We start from the raw sequence: 17,535 nt of genomic DNA on the forward strand, positions 1-17,535 counted from the left end.
CCCATCCAAAACAAATCTTTAACCCTTTCCCTCTTCCCTCTACATTTTCATAAAATTATTTAAATTGCCTATTATTTTGGCAAGCTAAAAAATTATTAAAATGCTCTTTGTTTTAATATTAGCAATTCAGTTCATATTTATATATTGGTCACATTTTGAATTGGCAGCAATATTTTAAATCTTACAATAGATAGACTTCTTTAAATATATTATTGTATAGGTAGTGACAACTAAAAAATTATCCACAAGAGGGGCTTTAACACTTATTAGTTCAAGTGTGTGGACACATTTAAGGCCTCTTTCACTTCATTTAACTGTTGCATCTGGCTAGAGCAAGAATGATGGCAAAAATCTTGACCTTGGAATACTGGTTGGATTAAAGGATTCAAGTGGATGATAGAAGTTGTGGCTGGATTTAAGTGAGGGCCGAACAATGTAGGAATAAATGCTGTAGGGGGCAGGGGCTGAAGTGTTATGTGAGATGGGTGGAAGGGGGTAGCAGCTACTAAATGCAGGGGATGACCTGCTAAGAAAGTGGGGTGTGCAGGTATAATGGTTGGAGTCAGAGTCGAAAATGAAATAGGAGTGAAATGTGCCTGTGAAAGAGGATGTAGATGAGCAATAGGGAGGTGACTGTTATGAGAACTTAAGGAAGCAGAAACAGCAAAATGCTGCAGGAACGTGTGGTGGATGGTAGTGATAGAAGTGTGCTGGTGAACTGGAACTGTCTGTACGGTTGAAGCCGGAGAGAAGGCAGTAGGCCCTGCAGCAGGCAAAACTCGAAGATGCTTTGACAGGAGTTGCTTCTGCATATGCTGCTGGGCTTGTAGCTGTAGGATCTTATATTTATCTATTTCGTCAGGAGAAAATGTTATGGGTTGTTGAATTAAAGGGGGAGAGAGAGATTTATGACACACGTCTAATTCGTCTTTGACTTTGTCAGGCTTCTGCATAGTTCTGTCATAGTAAGAGTTTATATTTCCCTCTACATGATTTATATGCATGCTTGCATCCTGTAAGTCTAGATTTATTTGGTCTTCTTTGGTCTCTCTTGAATCAGTAACACCAGTATATCTATTAGATGGAAAAGCACCAGGGAATTCATTTGGTACTGGGTCACAGCATTGAATAAAAGGTTGGATTTCACTAATTAAAGGTTTTGATTGTTCTTTTGTTGTTGGATTCATTTTTATGTTTAGTGACTGAGACTCTGTTACTAGGTGAATTATACCTTTAGAAAGATGGTTATCACAATCAGTGTCTGCTAAAATTGTAAAATTATTTGTCTGTGAGCTTTTGCTTTTGTCTTTCTCCGTAGTCCTTGGAATTGCACTGTCTTGATCATTTCTGCTCTCACTTGCATACTGTATTTTTTCAGACAAAGGCAATGCTTGTCTGTTACAGCCTGATGGTACAAGTTGAATTGTGCATGGGACTTGCGAAGGAGCCTCTAATTCATTTTTACAACTGTTTGAAGAGACCTCAACATTACTTGATTGTTCCTGACATTTCTTGGCTTGTACTCTTTCTAAAAGGCTTTTTGCCGTCAGAGGGCTCCCCTCTCCTTCTGTAATGTTCGATTCTGTAGTTTCTGAAGGGCCACTGGAACAGTTCTTTAGAAGGCAGCTGATGTTCCCGGAGTTATACTTCATGGGCCTGACTTTTCCCAGATCACAAATGTGAGGGCTGCCCAAAGACTCTTGATTTCTCTTGCCTTTATTCAAGTAATAAATTTTCTCCCTTGAGTAAGAGTCCAATCTATCGTGCTGAGTTCCCTGGCAATTAGGTGGTTTTTTACTGCTTCCAGTACAGGAAATCTGTGAGTTAGAATCACAACAGATGATTCTCGTAGATTTTAGCCCTGAAAATTGTTGTTGATTTTTGCCCAGTTTTTGTCTTTCTCTACAGTGACAATATCTACGTTTTGAGTATTTTTCATTTTTAAATGATTCCCACAATTTGCAGTTCCTCTCTTTCTGTGGTTCAGACTGCATTTGACTGCTCTTTGCTATCTCATCAGACAAGTAGAGGCAGTTGTGCTTCAGACATTTCCGTTTGTGCCTTTCAACTGAGTGGTGTTCTCTTTTATAGAAGCAGAGAAAATTACCTCTGCTATTACCATTGAATCTATGACTTGAACAAGTACTTCTCAAGCTAGACATGCTGCTAGGGGATGTGTCCGAAGAGCAAGAATATCTACTCAAAGATGACTTTGGAGAGCATCTCTTGTATCTTCGGTCTCCACATCCAGAAACCTTGTTGGTCATGCTGATGTGGTTACTCTTTAAAATTACACTGAAGTCTTTCCCATGGTCACTGTTACCCCCTACTGTATAACAACTGGACTTGCAGTTGAATTGTCTTTCATCTTCAAATTCCAAATGAGGATTGCAGGGAATCAATTTATTCTTTTTAGTCCTAGAGATGTAGGAAGGACAAGATAGGTCCTCATCTGTATCATTTAGAACTACCTTTCTGCTGCCTTGCCAATGGGCCCTTGAAGCTTCCTTAAGTTCGTTCTCACTATTATTCTTTCCAGCATAATCCTTTAGAGATGTATTGAGGTAAAGAGGCACTTCAGGATTTTTCATTTCCAAATCATTTGCACTAAAAGCATATTCACTCTTATTTGGCTCAGAATCACTGTAGTCCAAATTATATTTCCTCTGGAATTTTTCCCAATCCGGATTAGCTATCATCATCTTTGGTTTCAGATATTGATTATCTTCTTGGATCAATTTTTGTTGGTCTTCGATTACACCTGAGACTTGGCTCTCTCTTTTAGTCTTCACTTCCAAGGACTTCTTACACAATTCTGTTTTTAAGTCCTCTGGATTGTGGTCTTCCTTTGTGTTCCGAGAAAGCTTAAAATCAAAATATAGTGGGTTGCAGCCATAAGAGATACAGGGTTCTGTTTTTGTAAAGAGCAGAAGTTCCGTAGGCCATTGAAGAGTGGTGTGGCCATCCTTGCTTTGAACGTGGAGAAAAGGTAGTGGTTTAGATGCCACATTATGGGTACATGCTTCTCTTACAAGTCTTTGAACATTTTTGCTAACTCTTTCTGTTTTATCTAAAGATTTTTCTCTGTTCTCTGTTCTGGAATTTGGATTCAGATGCACTGTACTCTTTTGTTCACTTGGCTCTGCTGATGAAAACTCATCCAGGCATTCAAATATCCTGGCATCACTATGGTTGTAAATGTTTGGTGGGCTGAAGGAAGCATTTGCTTGGCATGGGTGATTCACACAGTTTTCTAAGGTGTTCTTCAATGTATTTCTAGTTTCTTTTTCTCTGCTGGAAGGAGTAAAATCTACATCTGAAAGATGAATGTTAGATTTAGAGAATGAAGCATGAATGCCAATTGAATGTTCTAGTGTCTCATCAATAGAGTTGTTATTGTCTTGCAAAATTTTAGAGTTTATGGAGATGGTATTGTGTAAAACACTTTCCAGATGGCTTGGTGAGATGTTTACCTCTTTTTCCTTGGTAAGGTGTGTATCTTTATTTGCAAACCTGCAGCACTTGCATTTATCTGCAATTTGTTTTGTTTTATAAATGGGTGACTTGTTACAATCGTGAGTTTCTTCTGTGTTCTCACTGAAAACTGATGCTGAAGATTCTAATTTTAGGTGCACTTTTTTGGAAAAAGAAAATGATACTCCTCTTCTGTGATTTGCATTGCTGAGATCTGAAGATGTTTGAGGTACCCGATTTCCAAACAAACAACGCCTGTCTGATTGTAATTGGTGTCGATTTGGCACGGTGGACCGCTGTTTATCGGAAATGATTCTGGGGAGATTTTTTCCTTTAAGGAGAAGAGCACTCTTCATGCATGATACCTTTCTGCCATTCTTAACGGGGAAAATTCCTTGCTGGAGTTGCTTTTCTATGGCTACCTTGGGGGCTTTGTATGCTGGTCCATTTCCAGAAACACTGTAAATACAATAAATATTTAAATGATTAAGATACTAGCTTTGGAATCATATCTACATATGAACATTTCATAGTGTTTCTAGGATGAGTTATTTTACAATTTATGAGCTACATCTTCTAAAATACAACCTTTTGTTGTGCTTATATAGCTTAGCATAAATTTTACAGTGGCTATTTCTAAAATGAATTGTTTACATGTAGTATTTTGCAATTACCAAAAAGCAATAGCAAGTGAATATCTTATGCTAGTGCTTCTAAAGCATTTACATCACAATATATGTCCTACAGAATCTATCAATCTTAGGAATACAGATTTAACATTATTTCACTAATAGTTTTCCGATCAGTGCATTCACATTAAATAAGAAATTAAATAGAATTAAAAGTCACTTTAAAAATATAAAAATATTTTTTAAATTTGCTTTTATGTATTAGTTCTAACATTTGATAATGTTTAGTTCCTCGGTTTTAAAATTCCCTCATATTCACTTACCTTTGAAACACAGTGATAAGTTCTTTCTTTATGACTTGTCAGTAATTTGACTAATTATAATAAATGCATAATAAAATAAGAGATATGTACAATCTATCTAAATGTCTTCAATGATTTTGAAATCTTTTCCTTTGCTTCTTACTCACCAAAATATTTTTTCTACCATTTCTGTATTATATGTTTTATGTTTTGAAGGTCTTAAAAGGTTATTTGTTCTACTGAGCTTCATTAGCAATTCATACAGAAGACTGAAAATACCAACACATATAAGAGATAAAATTCTTTCGATTAAAATTATCTGCCCTTTAACAATCTGTCTATATAACCTCTACTATAAAAAGGCTTCACTGGAAAGAAGACAATACAAATCACATCATTTTTCTTATTGTTTGCTTTGAACCGGCATTATTTTCCTTTTTCTTGTTCCATATGCTTGGATGTGTGTGTTTGCTTATTTCTAATTTTGATTTTTATTTTACTTTCATCTAGTGATTTGTTGCTTGAATATAAAATTCTAAGCCAACTGATATCTCTTCCATATGTTGCTCAAATTCTAATGTAGAGTAGTGCTTTCTGAGTCCTTGTCTAACAAATTCCTGTTGGTTTCTTTTACCCATTCTTTGGCAAATCAGCATAGAATTCAAGAGTCACAAAGTACAAATTTCATATACTTTGCTTCATTGTCTCTAGATGTATAGTATTACAGACATACTGAATTAACCTCCCTTTATTTATCTTTGAGATGAATCTGCTTGTGTGCCTGTATGCTTTTCCCTTTGTATAAAGTGTAAAAATATAAACACATATAATTTATTAGATTTGTTACATAAAGAGTATATATATTAATATGTATATATATGTATGTATAACATTTTAACAGAACATAGTTACAGGTTGATTAATTTGGGTGAATTTTTACTAGTAGTTCTTGGGCACTTTGAATTTAACTTTCTTCAGTTCAGATACATTTTTTTTCCTCTATTTATCTGATTATTGCTTCCTTTGGAATTTATGTTTTAAAATCATTGGTTCTCCTGAATATATCCTTTAGGTATTGATATTTATCTCAGTACTTTAGTCTGTCTTCAGTCTTTTTCTATAGTTCAGGTAGAATTTCTTTGATTTAATTTCTATTTTACTGACTCAATTTTTTTACAATATTCAATCTGTTTATAAATTATGACCGTATGGATTTTAACTTGCAAACAATAATTTTAGCCACTATTTAGTTTTTAATGATTTTAGAATGTCATGTCATTTAATGATTTTAATCATGTCATTTAATGATTTTTCATGAAAGTCATTTTAGAATGTCTCCTCTTCATGAATGGTTGTAATTTTAGAATTACAGAGTTCCTTTAAATCTTGTAAAAAACTAAATTTAGAAGTTTTTAAAAGCTGTATTCTCTTCCTTACAGTAACTCTTTCATAATGGAAATTTCTTATTCATCACATTAATCTCCTTTTTTTGAGTCATCTTTTTATGTTCATTAGGCATATTTAATAAAATGAATAGTGAGGAGCATTCTAAGATGGCATATAAGTTACTGAATGTTTCTTTCAAGCACAAAAGGAAGTAAGGAGTGTAGAGACTTTATTACAACATTATTGGTCTTTGAAAATGCCTCCAGCCTGCAGATAGAAGGAAGTGATCCAGAAACAGCTGCAGCATTCAACTTTGCCTTGGTACCAAAGAGATTATTTCCCATATTTGTAGCCACCATTTGGATTAAGTAGGAACTATACTTCTGGATTAAGTTAGTCTTCTCCAGAAGCTTCAATCAATCTGACATTATCACCTGTATGAAACTCATACAGGTTGAAATTATTCCACAAGTCTAGTGTATGGATACTATTGTTCTTCCTTTCCCAATTCCATTATTATGCAGTGATTTTAGTATTTATTATATCATGTTATATATATTATGTATATCCTTTTCTTAATAATAATTTTGCTGATCATCCTGACACTATTTTATTCATTTTCTTGCTTTACGCTAATCTAAATGTTCTTTTCTGTACTGCTATTTTATTTTACCATTTAGCTCTCTAATGTGCAAGCTTCTTCCTTTTACATTCCTTTAAATATTTTAAAATTTCTTTGCTCTTATTGTTTTTGTAATATACTGTTCTCTAGCTTCTTGTCCTTCATTCTAGTTCTCATTTTGCAATTTAAATTGCATTTATAATTATAGATTTTTCACAAGTTTTAACATTTTGTCCTTATTGTTAATCTTTGATACTTCTTACCTTTATTCTTTAAACTTTTTATCTTGTTGCTTTATAAACTTTAATTTGCTTTTTCTTAAATCAAAGTTATTCTCATTATTTTGGAAAATCCTGTTTTTATCTTTGTGGGGTTTTAAATTCTACTATTTTAAAGAAGTCTATGTATTATAACATTATTATAGCTTTAACTTTTTCTAGGATTATTCAGATATAACTAGAAAATAAAAATTGTATATATTCAAGGTACACAATGTGATCATTTGATGTATGCATACAAATTAATTTATATATCTATCATACACGTAGTTACCATTTTGTGTGAGATAAGGACACCAGATTCACTCTCTTGGCAAATTTCAAGTAAACAATATAGTATTATTAGCGAAGATAATCATGCTCTACATTAGATCCTCAAAACTTTTCATCTTACATCTGAAAGTTTGTAGACTTTGAACAATACCTTCAAATTTCTCCCACCAGCCAGCCCCTGGAAACCACATTTGCATTCTCAATGAAGCTTCAATTTTTATAGTTTTCTCCACATTTAATGTTTCCCTCACTTCTTTGGAACTTTCTTTAGTTTTTAAAATATTTTCTTACTTATATTAAAATAATGGTTAATAAAAAGTCTGTGGAGTTTGGCTTTTAATTCTTATTGATTGATTATCCATTCAAATTGTTCTCCAAAAATTCTAATACTCTGCAGCTTAACGAATGCAAAATTTTATTCTCTCCTGTTCAAAAAGCATCCTTTCCAAACAGAAAAACATATCAAAACAACATGATTTTTTAAAATGGTGTCATTTTTTAATGTTCCATTTTCCAGCTCTTATATGAAAAACTTCATAAATATAAGAGCTAGATAATGTGGAACATTAAGAAATGACACCATTTAAAGAATTCACAGTCTCAGAATCAATGGCCCTAAAATTTTTAAATTTTGGAAAAATTTTAATATTAAGATGTACTTAAACTTATATATATAAGAAGTTCACATACAGAGAGTGACTATCCCCTCATCCCCATATAATAACTGATATTGCTGAGGAAACAGGTTGGCTGGAACTAGTTAAGAGACGGTCAAATTTGACGACCCTTTATAAGATCTATTACTATTCTTTTGGCCATCATTTTATGCACTACCAGTAAATTCACCTCTCTTCTCCCAAAGGGTCACGGAAGAATTTTGTTACCTGGATCATACTATTTAGAAGCCCTCATTATGAGGAAAAAGGGCAAAGAAAGATTGTCTGGGAGAAGAGTAATGCCAATGATTTTTTCTTTTTCTTTTATTTTTAACTTTCACTTGTCAATTCACCTACCAAAATAAAGTATTTTTTAAGTGACTTTCCTTCAGCCATGAGGCTATTTAAGCAGAGAGAGCAATTGGCTAGGTGGCAGGTGATGGGTAGTAGAAGATAAAAAAATATTTTCCTAGTTTCATCCTCTATATCTAGAAAGCTGAACCCAGAGAGCTTGCCTATTTTATCAAATCACCAAAAGGAGTGGTTAGGTTTGTGATTGTTTAGTGAATAAGGCTTACAGAGGGACAGCTGAAACTTAATATATTGAGTGGACCTTTTTATTTGGAAGAAACTTAATGGGTAGCTCTGGCAAACTTAGAACTTCTAAACAAACCATCATCATCATCACCATCACCATTACCACCACCATCAGCAAGCCACCTCTGATTTTTTGTTATTTACGCCAGAGGAAAATATAGAATGGGTAAGTAGAAATGTAGAAGTGTGACAACTTTCATAATAACAAACAACCAAAATTATATTTATTAAGACTATTTAGATTTGCTGTTGTGGCCTTAAGGGACCTATCTAAAGATGTCTATCTATGGTCGAACTTGTACCATTTGTTACGATCTGATTTACTGTGTCTCATCATTAATCACTCCAGGAATTGACTCTTTCCCTAGATTGTTTCCTGCATGCTGCCCTAACAACAATAGAACATTTCCTTCTAAGTCCTATTTTGGCAAGGACTGTCTGAGTTCTCAATGACAATATGTTTGAACAACATATTGTAAGTCCCTCATTGTGTTGACTGTAGAAAGTTCAGTAGCAAATGTATATGTTGCTTCTAGCATTGTATAATACCCCAGACCATGCATTTTTGTATTAACCTTACTTCTGACTACGTGTTGTATCTTTATTTTGTCTTCATACTAAATTTCTCATTTATTTTTAATATGATTTTTATGTATTTTCATAAATTAATTAGATTATTTTAAGAGTTACAAATACATAAATACATGCAAGTTGAATATTAATTGTATTTTTACTCATAATTGGTCCTACAAAAATAAGTGTTTCCTTAAAATTACCTTTTAAGTCTAATATTTTGTGGTAACTAATTGAGCTACTCACTCCTGTTTATTACATATTATTTCCATTTAAGCAACAGGGGTTTAAATTCTGGCACAGAGGCATAAATTTCACAATTCACTAGGTTGCTGTCAAACACATTAATTAGCTACATTAGTGTTTTACATTATGATTCATATGCACACAAATCACAATCTGCAAATTTAATTGCATTCCAGGTAACAACTTTGAAACATCCAGTGGTTCCAAGCTTTTGTAAAACTGCTATTTTTCAGCTACAAAAATGTTGTTATATTATAATTATCAATTTAAGTGGCACTGTGTGGTAAACTTAACTGCATTAATTACATCTTGTTTGTCAGCCAGACAATGATCGTGTTATTTATACTCCACTCAGGTATGTACAGGGAAATGTTCAGAAGACGTATTTTCCACCCCCTAAGTTGTATTGTTAATTATGGTTTTTAAAAGTATTATTATAAAATTTAGAACATATATTAAGAAGTGATATTAATCCATTTATTCAACTGGATAGAATAAATGCTAATGTATTTGAATCATTCTGGGATCATTTCATTATAGGGTACATTAAATTAACAATATTAGGAAAGAAAAATATCAAAGGCCAAAAGTAATTAATTTATGTATGTTTAACTATATTTGCCCTTCAGACATATCTGTTAGTTAGTTATTATTTGTTTACATTGTTACAGTAGATTTGCCTTTAAAATTTCCCAATAGGTTTTGAAGAGAGTTTTGAACCATTCCAGACACCTTTAATTCTTACCATTCAGATTGCTGCCTTAACTCAGCCAGCTGATGGAGTCGTTTAAGTGCTTTTTCTTGTTTCTTCTCATCTTTCCATGACTTAGAAGCTACATTCCGAGCAAATTCCCTTTGCTTTAATTCTTTCAGTCTCTGTGGAAAAAGAAGAAAAACCAAAAAGGTACTATAAATAAATAATATATTCTTTTCCATCCACAAGGCTCCGTATTATTCTTTATCCTAAGTGCAGAGGTAACTTTCTGGACAGAAAGAGTAAAAGTATCTTCTCCATTGTTGCTATTCTCTGCTCCAAGACACATTTAGCAGATAAATGTAGTTGTCAACCAGGTTATTTTTCCAAGCTTGTCACAGTCACTGCAAAAATGTGTTGCAAAGCTGGGCCCCAGGCCTTGCTGGTATCACTCTGGCTATGCAACTATAATAATCTGTGTGCCTATAAAAACACAAATGGGAAAAAGATGCAATATATGAATGAGTATGAAGGGAGGCAGGTTATGAGATGCATGTTCCTCCACCCACCTGCCCCTCACTTGTAAAATTGATTCTATTAAATACACTGGGTGGGATGAGCTTGTTTCAGGAAAGAGCATCTGTTACTGTGAAAGATTTAGTTCAAAGCTCTAAATGTGATTTTGAATTCTATTTTTTTGGATGGAGATATTTATCAAATACATATTTCTATATTGTATCCAGGAAGACAGAAAAAAAATGAGTCAGGGATTTAAACTCAGAATAGAGGCATGGCCCTGCTTGACTTAAATTCACCCACCACTTATTTTAATTAATATTTTCTCTAAAACAATTGACTTACATGCAAGTAAGACCTCTTCTTTAGAATCTGCCACTAAGCACAGCTAATGATATTGAATGAACTGAGAAACAGCCAAAATCAAATGAACCTCTTGAAGTTTAGGGCTTAATCCTGAATTGGAAGTGTATTTAAAGATTATCCTCTTAACTCATACAAAGTGATTTGAAACAGTCTAAAATATGTATCTGTTGAAATTATTTTCATTTCCCATATTAAGTATAAGAAATGTTTCCCAAGTATGGAGAAAACTACATAGTTATCATGTGAGGTAATAATACTGTAGCTGACTGTTACTCAGAGCAAATGCCAAAACCTTTCATTAGCTTCATTCTTTAAAGGAAACATGTTCATGGTAGACAGTGGTCAGATAACTACATCTAAGCTAAGGATTTGAAGAAGGCAGATCGGTCTTTCAAAGAGAGAATATTCTGAGCACAAAGAACAAGAACCTCACAGAATTAGAAATAGCTACAGGGAGAATAGTGGACTCAACCTGAATTCAATTTTTGACAAATACTTCAAATCCTTCTAAAAATAGAAAATTTCAAGAAATATAATTATGCTCTATATGTTATCAGAAAAAAAAATCAATAGTTCTCTGGAAATTATAAAGAACAGATGATCTGAGCATTAAAGAATGGATACCGTTGGTCAGAAGACAGGAAGAAAGGTTTATGAAATCCTTATTGCTACGTACCCTGCTACTCACTTCCTCAGACCCTATGTACTTGGAAGCCTAGTTCTTAGAGTGAGGCCTTGTCTTACAAGCAAAGACCTTTTGGAAATTGTCCTACATGATTTAAGAACACACATAAACTATAGTTCAACTGTGTCAGAGAGAGAAAATTGCTATTGGAAAAAAAAAAAAGAGGGTTTTTTAATACTGTTAGTACTGAATATAAATACTCCATATTATATTTATTTAATATTAGGTATTACCAGCAAATAAAACTTGTGTAATGCAGAGGAGGAAATTGATTCGTTTACTCACAGCAATTGACACTTGACTCATTTTTGGAATCATGTTTGAAAATTTGGGGTACCTCTGTTTCTGTTATTAGCCTTCTAGATTCCAGAACTATACTTTTATTTTTGAGTTATAGAAATGATTGAGAATTCTGTACTGTTTATCTAACAACAAATATTGTTAATTGCTACTATGTTAATCCTTATTCTTACTATGAAATGTAAAAATATACAAATCAACAAATCAATTTTTTTCCCTTCAAGGAAGACAGACAAGTGGTTACACTTCTATAAGATAGAGTAGAGTTTCTTAATAAGGGTGCATACAATGTGCTTTGGAAATATACAGGAATAGTGAAAGATTAATTGTGTTTAGGAAGTTTGCAAAGTTAAAATGTTTTTAAGGAGCACAGAAAACTGGAAGAAGAGATTTTGTTTAAAGACATCTAGCCACAAATTTGGTTTAGTCAGTTCTGAGTGCTCAAGTTTAAGCAGAGAAAAAACTCCAGATATCTGCCTTAAGTTTTCAGTGTACTGAACAATGCATCTGTGTGAGGAAACTGTTCCAGTTTAGGGGAAAAAAAGTCATCTGAAAGAATGTAAGAACAACAGTGTCTAGCATTCATATAAGGCCAGGAATAGTGGTTGTTTTCACTAACAAAACTGGAAAAAATAATAGGATATTGAATAGATAATTCAGAAAAGTCATGCTTCAGTAGAGAATAATTAGTCATAGATTGAGTACTACTTTGGAGTTGCTTAAAAAAATCATAAAAGCAAGAAATAAAAGTATAAAACTGACTCCAAGTAACTTAACTGAATCATAGTACTAAACACTAGGATATGTATTGCAATACAAAAAAAAATGAGAAAAATGAATATCTTGTATCCAATCAAATATTATCAGGATGTAATAGCAGTTGAAACTGGTCTGTAAGTTAAAGAAAAATATACTATAAACTCTACAGCAGCCATTAAAATGATAAAGTGTTCTAGCTAGGAGGACAACAAAGGAGATAAAAGAACATCATTAAATGTACTCAGTGCAAGAAAATGCAAAAAAAAAAAAAAAAAAAGTAAGGTATACTGGACAATTATAAAATAAATAGCAAGATAATAAATCAAATCTAAACATAATAATAATATTAAATGTAAATGGTCTAAACACCAAAATTAAAAGAGAGTATTCTTTGGATAAAAATGTGAGTTCATCTCTGTTGACCACACAAACAAGCTTTTTTAAAAATGAGGACAAAAGAGTTAAAAGAAAAGAATGTAAGAACATGTATTATGTCAACACGAGTCAAAAGAAAGCTAGGAGGGCCATATCACTGTAAGACAGATTAGATCTCAGAGCAAAGATATTTTACCAGGAATAAGGAAGGTTTCTTTATAATGATAACAGAGCATTAAAATACACAAAGCAAAAATGGATACCTACCGCATGGAGGAAATAAATGGACAATTATTAAAGAATGTTTCAATGTCTTGCTATTAAACATCAACAAAATACTAATTTCAAATCCAATACTTATGGAAAACGTTACACCAAAGTGATTGTATCTCTTATAAAAGACCCTTCCAAAAGTGTATTTGTCTGATGAAAAGAAGACTATCAATCACTGGAAAGATGGGGAGGATTTCTAAGAATCCAGAGGCCAAAATTTGCCAGCCTCATGTTTTGGCTTAGCCCAAATTTCTATTTTTCTCCCCTTGTTCTGACAAGAACTCATTTATTTCAGCCATGGCACATACAATGATTGTCAGTAACCTTCCTCCATTTAAAGAGAACATAATCCATTTGGGAAGAAAAATGTTCTTTGAGGGTGTGTAATTAATCAGCTCTTATTGAGAAGAGACAGCACATGGCATACATATTTCAGAAAAAAAAATGCTACTTTACACGTTTACAAATAATAATGGGAAAACAAATACGGTATTGTGCAAAGTAGGTGGTAAAGAGTGAATCCGCTTTATTACCGTATAGTCTACATAATAAAGAGGTAGCATAGGTAAGATTACAAGAATACCTTGCATTCTTATCCTTTAATGATAAAGGTAGATGGCCATAAAGTAATGAAAACTAAGCAACACAATTATGATACAAGTGTGTTGTATTATTAAATACATTTTTGCATCTATTTAAAAGGATCACATTATTAATTTCTCTTTATGTAGTGAATAACTTCTATTTGTTTTATTGTGTTAAACTTCACATTCATAGGATGAATATTGCTTGTTTTTTATATTAACATTTTGAAATATTGATGGATTTGATTTGCTAACATTCATTATGAACTTTGCATCTATGTTCATGTGTGATATTGGCCTGTATTATCTTTCAAACTCCTTGTGTCATTCCAGTGTGGTTTTAGTCAATTCAGATTGCTCTAACAGAATACCATAGACTGGGTGGCTTAGCTAACAAACATTGAATTCTAACAGTTCTGAAAGCTGGGAAGTTCAAGATCAAGGTGCCTGCAGACAGATCCAGTGTCTAGTTATGAAATTCTTCCTGGTTTGTAGATGGCCATCTTCTTGTTATATCCTCACATGGCCTAGGCCAGAGAGAAGAGGCAAGCTCTCTTGTCTTATTTGTAAGGGCACTAATCCCACTCATGAAGGCTGCACCCTCATGTCCAGTCACCTCCCAAAGAGTCTACTTACTTACTAATGCTATTATATTGGGGGTTGAGGGAACATAAACTTAAGTCTATAAGTACCATGGTAACAATGGCCTCATAAAATGAGTTGGAGAATGTTTTATCCTCTATTTTCTAAAAGACTGTGCATAAAATTAATATTACATATTCCTTAAATACAAGAGTCACCACTGAAGCCATGTTTTCCTGGAGTATTTTTTTCTGGTTGTTGTTGGAACTTGTTAAATCATGAATTCAGTTTATGCAAGATATATAAGACAAAACAGAATTTTTATTCTTTCTCAGTGAGTTTTGGTAATTTGTTTCTTTCAAGATTGTTTTACATTTTATTTAAATTAGCTTTTTTATTGTCAAAACATTGTTCCAAATATTTTCTTTTTATTCTTTTGATATTTGAAGCATCTAATGCAATGTTACCTCATTTAAACCTGATATTGGCAATTTGTGTATTCTATATTATTCACCAGTCTTCCTAGTCATTATTGATTTTATTAATATTTTAAAGGAACCAGATATTATTTAGTAGTATGCTTTCAATAACATGTAAATATTCATACATTTTCTAGATATCTTATTGTTAACAATTTCTAATTTAATACTATTTTGGTCAGAGAATATATTCTGCATGATGTCAGGTCTTAGACAGTTACATAAATGTTTTTAAGATAGTTGTAGAAATGTTTATAATGACAGCCTATGGTCTATCTTGGCAAATATACCATGTGCACTTGAAAGCAGAAAATATTTATTCTATTTGTTGTATTTCAAATTCTATAAATATCATTATGTCTAGTGGTTAACCGTTTTGTTTAAATCATGTATTACCTTATGGAAATTTTTGCCTACTTGTTTTATCAATTACTAGTGAAAAATAAAATTCTGCACTTATATTTTGTGATTGGTCCATAGTTCCCTTTGTTTCTGTCAGTCTTTACTATGTGTTTTTGGGAACTTTCTTGTCAGATGCATACATATTCAAGGATTTAGAATTGCTATATCTTGTTATTCAGTTAACTTTTTATAACTATGAAATATCCAACTTGTCATTTCAAAATACTCTTTCCTTTGAAATTCACTTTGTCTAATATTATTACTGTCGTATCTCTTTTCTTAGCATTGACATGGTATATCATTTTTTATTCATTTAATTTAAAATAGATTGTGTCTTTAGAGTGTATTTATTTTAAAAGCCATTTATTTGGATCTTGTGTTTTTATTCATTCAGGACTTTTTTCCTTTTAATTGAGCCATTTACTTTATTTACAGTTAATGTAATAATTTCAATATTTGTATTTGTGTATACCATCTGTATACTTAAAATACCATCTGTATACTTGGTGAATCAGCTCTTTTCTCTCTTTCCTATATGCTTTTGAGTGGATCAAACATTTGTAGAATTATATTTTATCTTTTCTATTGATTAGTTATGTCTACCTATGTTACTTTCATAGTTGCACTAGACATTAAAATATGCATCATAAAATTATTACAGTTTATGTTAAAATTCTATAATATGATCCACTTAAAATGTTATTAATGTATATTTTCAACTAATACTCTTCAATATGTCATGTTTTGGTGTCATATACTTCATTTCAGTATAATGGTAAACTATTTCTTATTATTTTACTTGATGCATTCAAAAATCATATGTTAATAATACTTTTAAAGGAACCTTTATATTTCCTAACATATTTACTCTGTCTTGTTTTATTTATACATTTCTGTATGACTTCTTCATCTTACCTACTTTTAAGGAAACATATTTTTTGGATATGTATTTCTAGTTTCTTTTTTAATTGAAGTACTTTAAAAAGATCATTTAGTTGCATGCTTTTTCTGAAATGTCTGCTATCTTCTTATTATTGCTCTCTTGTATGTAAAGTTTCTTTTTTATCCCCTTGGTTGGATTAAATATTTTCTCTTTATTTTTCATAAGTTAACTATGATGCACCTTGGCATGTTTTTCATTGTATCTGTCCTTTTAGGGATACTCTGAGCTTCTGGAATCTGTAGTTTTGTATCTTTTATTAATTTTGGCAGATCCTCAAATAGTATCTTTTCAGTTTTTTTTTCTACCTCATGCTCTCTTATCCTCCTTGCACTCCAATAGTGTATATGCTAAATGAGTTTATATTGTGCTAAATATCACAAATGCTCCATTACAGTTTTTTTGCTACTGATTTTTTTTTGTGCGTTTTTATTTAGTTAAGTTATAAGCATGGATTCAAGTTCATTGATTATTTCCTCTTCTATATCCAATCAGCAATAAGACTATCAGAAATTTTTTTTATCTTTGATACCATGTTTTTAGTTTCTAGCATTTTTTATTCTTTTTTATAGTGCTACTTTAAAACTTTTTCATTTTTAATGTATATCGTTACTTTTTCCACTAAATCCTTTAACATAATATTATTTGTTAAAGTTTCTGATAATTCCAACATCTAGGCCATTGGTTTTTACTTATTCATTCATTTATTTATACTTTAAGTTCTGGGGTACATGTGCAGAATGTGTAGTTTTGTTACACAGATATACACATGCTATGGTAGTTTGCTACACGCATCAACCCATCACCTACATTAGGTATTTCCCTAATGCTGTCCCCTCCCCTAGACCCCCACCCCATTTCTGAATCTAGTTGTATTGAATATTATACCCCTTGATGATGAGTAATATTTTCTTGACTTATATGTGCCAAATAATTTTTAATCAAATACTGAACATCGTTTGTAGATGAACAGTATAGATTAATGCATAAAATATTTATACCCAGAAACAGACATGCTTCTTTTTCTGTGAGCCCTCAAGTACAAGTCTTGGGCAAACCCAATCTCTAGTTGAGCTGCATTTGGTCTTTGTTGCTTTATTTAAATTCAGTCTCCACAGCCTTCAAGTACCTTATTTGCATATAGACACTATCTTATCATTAGTCCTGTACCCTAATACTTCAGCTGGCCCCGTGTGCCTGCACCACAGAAGGACTTTCTATCAGTATTCTTCTTCTATCTCAGAAGTACATTGCTATTGCGTAGTACTTGGCAAAAGGCCTAGAGTGTGTGTTTGTGAGAAGTTTTGTTTCAATGCGTATGTTTTCACGCTTAAACAGGTTCTGTGCACCTGTGACATGGGCACAGGAGTAGAGCTCTATCTTTCTCAGTGCTCTTGTCTACCAGTGGCAGACAGCTGCCTTTTGCTACTCTGTGAAGTTCCCTGTGTGGGAGGGGTTTTCAGTTGCCCATAGGTTTTTGGATGAGGGATTTTGAGTTTTTGGTTTTACAATGCCAATACTAATCATAAAACATTTATTATTGA

General features: G+C 32.5%; 1 protein-coding gene across 1 annotated transcript in view; it reads right to left on the reverse strand.

Moving 5' to 3' along the window:
• Positions 1-241: 241 nt before the first annotated feature.
• Positions 242-17,535, reverse strand: part of ZNF804B (zinc finger protein 804B) — a 621,100-nt gene continuing 603,806 nt past the window's right edge. The window contains exons 3-4 of the mRNA XM_011996025.1: positions 9,782-9,912; positions 242-3,933 (exon numbers count right to left, since the gene is read on the reverse strand). Of these exons, the coding sequence (XP_011851415.1) occupies positions 267-3,933; positions 9,782-9,912 (3,798 nt within the window). The 3' untranslated portion in view covers positions 242-266. The remainder of the gene's footprint in view (positions 3,934-9,781; positions 9,913-17,535) is intronic.

The sequence above is a fragment of the Mandrillus leucophaeus genome, unplaced genomic scaffold (assembly GCF_000951045.1).
Source record: "Mandrillus leucophaeus isolate KB7577 unplaced genomic scaffold, Mleu.le_1.0 Scaffold50, whole genome shotgun sequence".
Classification (NCBI taxonomy): Eukaryota; Metazoa; Chordata; class Mammalia; order Primates; family Cercopithecidae; genus Mandrillus; species Mandrillus leucophaeus.